The sequence below is a fragment of the Motacilla alba genome, chromosome 2 (assembly GCF_015832195.1).
Source record: "Motacilla alba alba isolate MOTALB_02 chromosome 2, Motacilla_alba_V1.0_pri, whole genome shotgun sequence".
NCBI classification, from domain to species: Eukaryota; Metazoa; Chordata; class Aves; order Passeriformes; family Motacillidae; genus Motacilla; species Motacilla alba.
The window spans coordinates 88,807,105-88,814,499 of record NC_052017.1 but is presented as its reverse complement, the minus strand read 5'-3'; the positions used below and the strand labels follow the sequence as shown (position 1 = coordinate 88,814,499).

At 47.9% G+C, this 7,395-nt stretch overlaps 1 protein-coding gene across 1 annotated transcript; it reads left to right on the top strand.

Moving 5' to 3' along the window:
• The first annotated feature begins 245 nt into the window (after positions 1-245).
• IRX2 (iroquois homeobox 2) lies at positions 246-6,011 on the top strand. The gene is made up of 5 exons (XM_038129991.1): positions 246-573; positions 2,379-2,784; positions 3,204-3,944; positions 4,667-4,734; positions 5,424-6,011. The coding sequence occupies exons 1-4, from the start codon at positions 331-333 to the stop codon at positions 4,708-4,710; spliced, it is 1,434 nt and encodes a 477-aa protein (XP_037985919.1). The 5' UTR covers positions 246-330; the 3' UTR covers positions 4,711-4,734; positions 5,424-6,011.
• The last annotated feature ends 1,384 nt before the right edge of the window (positions 6,012-7,395 follow it).

Genomic DNA, 7,395 nt, shown 5'->3' with positions numbered 1-7,395 from the left:
TTTTTGTTTTTTTTTTTTTTTTTTTTTCCTCCTGCTTGTTTTTATTCTGATCGGGTGCGCATGGGGGGGAGCCTATAACAATTCTGATTCTCTACATAACTGCACAGAGCCAACCGGGGGGGCGGGGGGGGGGGGGGGGGGGGGAAGAGAGAGAGAGAGAGGGAGAGAGAGAGAAGGAGGGAGGGAGGGAGAAAGAGGGAGGGCGGGAGGGAGGGAGCGGGAGGGCGGGCGGGAGAGAGGGAGAGCAGGAAAGCAGCGCCAGGAGCAGCGGCAGCAGCAGGGCCGGTCACCCTCGCCCCCTCCCTGCTCCTGTGCACGCCAGTGCAAGCCATGTCCTATCCTCAGGGTTACCTCTACCAGCCCCCCGGCTCGCTGGCTCTGTACTCCTGTCCGGCGTACGGGGCGTCGGCGCTGGCGGCCCCCAGGAGCGAGGAGCTGGCCAGGTCTTCGTCGGGATCGGCGTTCAGCCCTTACCCGGGATCGGCAGCTTTCACCGCCCAGGCGGCGGCCACAGGCTTCACCAGCCCGCTCCAGTACTCCACAGACCCCGCCACGGGATTCCCCTCCTATATGGTAACTACCGAAGAGAAACCCTCTCCTTCTTCATTAGCATCCGCATTCTCATCCTCATCATCTTCAGCCTTTCTCCTCACACACTCACCATCAGCCCCCCGACACCACGCCGCACAAGCGGGCGCCCCGCACCGCCGCCGCCTCCGCGCTGCGGCCGCCGGCCGCGCATCGCTCCGCGCCGCCCCGCAGCCCGGCCGGGGACGAGCGGAGCGGAGCGGAACGGAGCAGAGCGGCGGGCCGGGGCCGGGGCCGGGGCTGGGGCCGCTTCGCGTCCCAGCCAAGCGCCGTGCCGGCCTGGGTTCCGGACTCTCGGCGCGGTCTGAGGAGCCGGGAGGGCGCTTTGGTTGAGGAAATACGGATGGTCTCGGCCAGTTGGGTTGGGTTGGATGCTTTCCTTCTCCCCCCGTTCCCGTGTCTGTTTGTCCCAGGCTTTTCTTTTTATTTATTTATTTTTAATATGTAGTTTTTTCTTTTCGCAGTGATAGCACAAGGGAGGGGTTATTTTCCTTCTTCTTTTTTTTTTTTCCCCCCCTAATTTTTCTTCTCTCTCTCTTTTAAGTCGGTGTTTAGAGGCGCTGGGGGCTTTATTCCCGTGTGGTTTTATTTACTTTCAGTGTGTTTTGTGCTAATGGTTTAACTGGATTTTGGGAATGAAAAGGAGCATCTGTTTGCGATCTGTGAGCTTCGCTTAAGCCCAAAATGGTCGTAGTGGCCGCAGTTTCGGATTTCACTTTCTTCTTATTAGTTTAAGGAGCAGTAGCAATTGCGTGTTGTGTGTGTTCTGTGCATAAAGTATATAAATAAAACCATAAACTATATAAATAAACTGCACGTCTAGATGGTTATATAGTTTTATAAACACGCATGCACACAGAGAGTCAGACACATATCTAGTCCGTACACACAAAGACCTGTGCTCGGAATTTGAGGCTGGAGCCGCTGTCGATATCCTAGGAGAGGATGGCAGCGGGGCAGTTCTCTCTCCCTGCAAAGTGACAGGGAAACTACTTGCTTTCCGTCTGTTCATAATACAGTGCATAAATTGTCGTGCAGTCTTTATTCGAGGTGGTATAAAAGATCTGAGGGTCTCTCTTGTTTTTCCTGTTGAGAAGCAGTAGGCGAGTGGCTGGAAGTTGCAGCGAGGTTGTGAACTGTGCGGGATATTGGGCGATGTTGAGCCTATGACTCTCCGATCTGCGGGGATACAGAGACGTGCTGAAAGTTAGCGAGTTTCTTAGGGATATCTTTAACTTTTCTTGCATTATGCAGACTTAAATAAGCGCAATTTAAACGTTAAAGAGCGAATTAAAATGCTAATTACATCGCATTTGAACAATTCGAAACGGTGCATATCTTCTGATTTGCAAATTGGATTTGCAATGCATTAGTGCAGTGAATTGCTAAGTGGCGGCTTTGTTGTATTTTCTATAGCAAAAAAGGAAACATCTTTTGAACCTTTGAGAGAAATGTTGATATCAAGACGCTACCTGTAGGGCCTTTAAAATGTCTACGCGGTTCAAAAATTATATTGGGAAATATTCAATTACAAGGAGCTGAAATTAGTCAGAAAGATTAAAACATCGCCAATATTAAGCGCGTGTGCCTGTGTCTGTGTGCTGGGCGGAGGAAGGAGGGGGGGAATTGTAACTTAATGGCCTTTGGGTGCTGCTACTCCCCCTCATAGAATATGGATACAAGACACCATCCCGGGGAAATACAAATATAACCGCCGATCTCGCCTTGACAACCCACTAATGGCTATCAGCAATAACAAATTGCCAACCCCACCGTTTTGTTCTGTCCAGGGCTCCCCTTACGACGCCCATACGACGGGGATGACCGGAGCCATCAGCTACCACCCGTACGGCAGCCCTGCCTACCCCTACCAGCTCAACGACCCCGCGTACAGGAAAAACGCCACCCGCGACGCCACGGCCACGCTGAAGGCCTGGCTGCAGGAGCACCGCAAGAACCCCTACCCCACCAAGGGCGAGAAGATCATGCTGGCCATCATCACCAAGATGACCCTCACCCAGGTCTCCACCTGGTTCGCCAACGCCCGCCGGAGGCTCAAGAAGGAGAACAAGATGACCTGGGCCCCGCGGAACAAGAGCGAGGACGAGGACGACGACGAAGGCGATGGGACGAGGAGTAAGGAGGAGAGTCCCGAGAAGATGCCCGAGAGCAACGAAACCTCCGCGGAGGACGAAGGTAGGCGTGGGGTGCCTGCGGCCCCGGCGGGGTAGCTCCATCCCGCCCCGTCGAGTCCCCCGGGACCGGGGCAGCGGGATAGGAGCGGGGGCGCGGCATTTAACAAAAGCGACCCCCAAACCTGTCCCGTCTCGTCGCCTCCGGCTGCTCCGGTCGCTTGTCGCCGATCAGTTCCTGTGGCCGAGGCGGGCGGGGGGGGGGGGGCTGGCCACGCCGCGAGGGGCTAGGCAAGGAGGTGCGGGGGGCGCGGCGGAGGAGCCAGCCCGTGGGGATGGATGCTCCTCGGAGCGGGAAAAGGCCGGGATGGCTTGAGCCCGCCTGGCCGCAGCGGTGGCGCGGTGGTGGCTGGGCTCGCTTCTCTCCCGCTCTGTTTTGCCGCCCCTCCTTACTGCCTCTCTGTGCCCGGCGGGCCTCCGCAGGGATCAGCTTGCAAGTCGACTCGCTGACGGACCACTCCTGCTCCGCCGAATCGGACGGCGAGAAGCTGCCCTGCCGAGCGGGAGACCCCCTCTGCGAGTCGGGCTCGGAGTGCAAAGACAAGTACGAGGACATCGAGGAGGAGGAGGAAGAGGACGACGACGACGAGGAGGACATCGAGGAGGATGACGGCGGCGGCGGGGAGCGCGACCCGCCGGCCAAGCCCGCCACCTCCTCGCCGCTGGCGGCCGTGGAGGCCCCGCTCCTCGGCCACCCGCACGCCGACGCCGCCCGCAGCGCTAGCAAGGCAGCGCTGGGGCCCCGAGCCTCCCCCGGCCCCCCGACGCCGGCCAGCAAGCCCAAGCTCTGGTCTCTGGCCGAAATCGCCACCTCGGACCTCAAGAGTCAGACCTTGGGCCAAGGCTGCCAGCCTGCGCCGCTCTCCTCGGCCACCCCCGCCTCCGCCCCGCACAGCGCTGCCTACTCGCCCTCCTCCCTCCTGGGGAGGCATATTTATTACACCTCACCTTTTTATAGCAATTATACAAACTATGGGAACTTTAACGCTCTGCAGAGCCAGGGAATCCTGAGATACAACTCCGCAGCAGTGGCTTCGAACGAGGGACTAAGTCAGACTGTCCTAAATGCCAGCTCTGTCCACAAACAGAGCAGTGACTCTTTGAAAACGATCACTAACCAGCTAGAACAACATTACAGGCCCTCTAGCTATGACTCTAAGAAAGGTAGGTGACTTGTTTCTGCCGCTTTCTTCCCTCTTCTCCCTCGTCCTCTTTCCCCGACCCGTAGACGTCCCCTACACGCTGTAAATACTGAAACCTTCTCTGGAATAAACAGCGAGCTCGGTGCCCCCGCTGCCAGAGTGAAGACGGGCACTCATATGACCTGGGGATTAAACCCGGCGTGTCGCCGTCGTATCGGTACCTGCCCCTAAGAATCTCGAGAGGAAATGTGAAAGACGACTTTTAGATCAGTCTCACAGGCTGCAGATGCAGCTTCGAAAAGTAGGGGTTTTTTTAAAAAAAGGAAAACTACACACAAAGCTATCCGGAGAGCATTGGTGTCATTGCCTGTAATTTTTTTTTTCCTGACAAACTGGTTTGGCTCTCTTTGTTTCCAGTATTCTCACGGGGTTTTTTTCAGCTTTGGGTTCAGATAATTGCTGACCTTGGACGTGAAATTACGTGGAGCGTGACATTTTTTGTAACTGGTTGCTTCTTGGTTTGTTTGGGTTTTGGGTTTTTTTTTCCGAAAAAGTTTTGCACTGATATGGTTGTCATCTTATTCTACAAAATTACTCGAGATAGGGGCAAATATAAAATATTGGCTAGTCTTTTAAACGACCCAGCTACGAATTGTGCACCAGTGAGGGTTGGGACCTACACAGACTGTATAATCTAGTTAGCTGGCTGTGTCCTGTGACTAACTGACGGTTATATTTTGACAGATCCCACTGAAGTCTGCACAGTAGGAGTACAACCATACCTATAGAAGTGCAATCACACAGCAATGCAAGTAAGTGAGAACATTTTCTATTACACTGATCATTTGGCATCAGGTCTGAGACGTGCTGCACAGTTCTAGACTCGCTTAACGTTAATTTCTTGCTTCATTACTTGAGAGTTTGGTCACAAAGTAAAATATTATTTTTTCTGCTGTTTTCGGAAACCTCATGTGACTACATTTATTTCTCGTGTTTGTCTTAATTTTCAAGCCAGGTTAGACAGTTCCCTCACTTTGCATACTCTTCGTTTGTGTAAGGCAGAGCCGTAGGGACTACTTAAAAGTTACGGAAAGAAATCTTCAGGAAAAAAAAACCAAACCTTTGAAGGCATTGTTATTTAAAAACAGAGTGCTTGTGCTCACGTGGCAGTGCTAAAATTGAGTGGGGCTTCACCCAGTGACTGCGTATTTAAAATAAAAAGGGACAACTGTAAGAAACTGACGTGAATCTTAAGCAAGGTAATCTGTGACTTGGCTTTTGCCTAGCTAGCAAAGGCACTCTGAATACTTCCACTATTTAGAGCTAAAAAAACAACAACAAAATCACCTTGCCGATATTTATCAACTAACTTTCATTTTTGTTAGAAGAAATTAGACGAGTAAGAATTTTGCTTTACTTCCTTTCCCGCCCACCCCGTTTAATGGTGTTAGAGTTTAATTGAAGGATTTTTGGATGATCTGGTTTTTTCCTTGGTCCACAGGTAGGTGTCACAATTGCTTTGAAAAAAGTCAGCAAGCCATCATCTCTCCCCGAGCTAATATATATAACAAATCTCTAAATCCGGATCACATCTGGTGCCACTGTATAAAAGAAGACCACAGAGCACTATTAAATCTTCAGAATCTAATTATTAAACCAGAATTTTGTTGGACATATGTGAGTTTGCTGGTATAGTATAGTTTCCCAATGTATGTGTGACTTTTGAAAACAGATCTGTTTTTCTCAGGATATCTTGAATTGATCACTTCATTGCCACGGTATCTATTCGATAGGTGTGATAGGATTTATTGTAAAATTTATTTGTAAAAGATGTATACAGTAGAGATAATAAAGATGTGATTGGAGAACTTGAGTCCTTACAAAGTGGAAACAAATTTGATATTTATTTTTGTAACGATATAAAGCTTCTAGTAATTTATGCAAGTTGTATTGCAATGAAATCTGAACTTTTTGTAAATAAATTTTGCCTGGTTTTTATTTGAAACGTTGCTGGTTATACAATCTTTGGTTGTTTAACAAGAATTCTTTACTAATTTATATCTCTAATTGTAAATAAAAACAGACTAGTCTGCAACAACGTTGTGTTTTTCATTCATTTCCCTCAAAATACTAATTTATTATTTGGAAAAGGAGGAAATTTGTAATTTCACCAGTAGAGCTAAGATCATAAAATGAGAAAGCAATTTAAACATGTTGCAAATATATACTTTGCATAAATTAATTCCTTCTGGCTTGTTCCGTTATACTTAAGCTTTAAATACACTCATACGTACAAATACGTATTTGTATATATACATGAATATGCATAGAAAGGGTGATGGGAATATATGCATGTTTCTTATAAACTATTTATACTGGGTGTGAAGTAGCTCTTTATTTATCATTCTTTAAATTCACTATTCTAGGGGGAAAAAAAATTATCAACCATGGCTTACTTCTAATTACTTATTTTTGGCTTCTGGCTAAAATATGCAAAGGAAAAAAAAAGATTAAAAGTCAATACCTGTTTGGGGTTTTTTAAATGGTTTTCCCTCTTTATATCGGTAAACCATACCTTTACAGTTACACTGGAAATCCGCTTTGATTTGAATCATAAAATTAGCCGACTCATCATTTTAATTTTTAGAAAAATAATGGGAATCCTCATATAATATAATTCCAGAAAAGAAACGAACAATCATTTATTTTCCCCAAAAGATAAATTGAGTGAATATAACTTACGGTTATAAAACAAGAATAATAGCTTCTTAGATTGCCCTTTAATCAATCATACACTTATTTTTCAAGAGGCTCATCTATTTTATTCCATGATTAATAATGTTCCAGCGTGAGAGCATTATTAGATCCCAGCAGGGGAGATCCTGAATGCTTTTAGCTGCTTTGGAATGGTCAGTTGGGGTTCATTATGGTCTGATATTGAACAATTTATAAAATCTTGTCTAAACATCTGCCAGCTCAGATAGGCTGATGTGTCTGAAGATGGGAAATTGCTGGACCAGTTGATATTGACAAACGGATCTCTCTCCAGTGGCTTTTTGTTCAGTGAAAATTAGTGGCCTCTTGCTCAGGTCTTGTTAGAAAGGGCATTTGAAAGTGATCTTAGATACTTCAGGCATCAGCCTTGGGAAGGTTAACTGGATAAAGAGCCCTTCTAGTCTGGAGTCCGGAAATATGTTGTGGTTATATTAAATAGGGGGAAAGGAAGCTGTTTTTCTTGAATGCATATACACAATTCCCATGATCCATATTCCCTTGCACACCCCCCTCAACCCTCTTTGTAATTTATCCCCATAAAGACATCTAACTGACTGAGAAAATGCGTGTGTGTTTTTCAGCTGAAAGGGCAGAAATTAATAACGTTATCCTGGAATACTCTGGCTTCTGTCTAGCTAAATCTAATGCAGTGAAGATCTTTGCAGCTGGAGGCCTACTCATACTCTTATGCTGTTTCT

What these genes read in the sequence shown, in the direction of transcription:
- IRX2 (XM_038129991.1), top strand. Translation starts at nt 331, where the DNA reads ATGTCCTATCCTCAGGGTTACCTCTACCAGCCCCCCGGCTCGCTGGCT. An exon ending in AACCTCCGCGGAGGACGAAG is followed by an intron (nt 2,785 to 3,203) that starts GTAGGCGTGGGG and finishes GGGCCTCCGCAG; the next exon opens with GGATCAGCTTGCAAGTCGAC. An exon ending in TAGCTATGACTCTAAGAAAG is followed by an intron (nt 3,945 to 4,666) that starts GTAGGTGACTTG and finishes ATATTTTGACAG; the next exon opens with ATCCCACTGAAGTCTGCACA.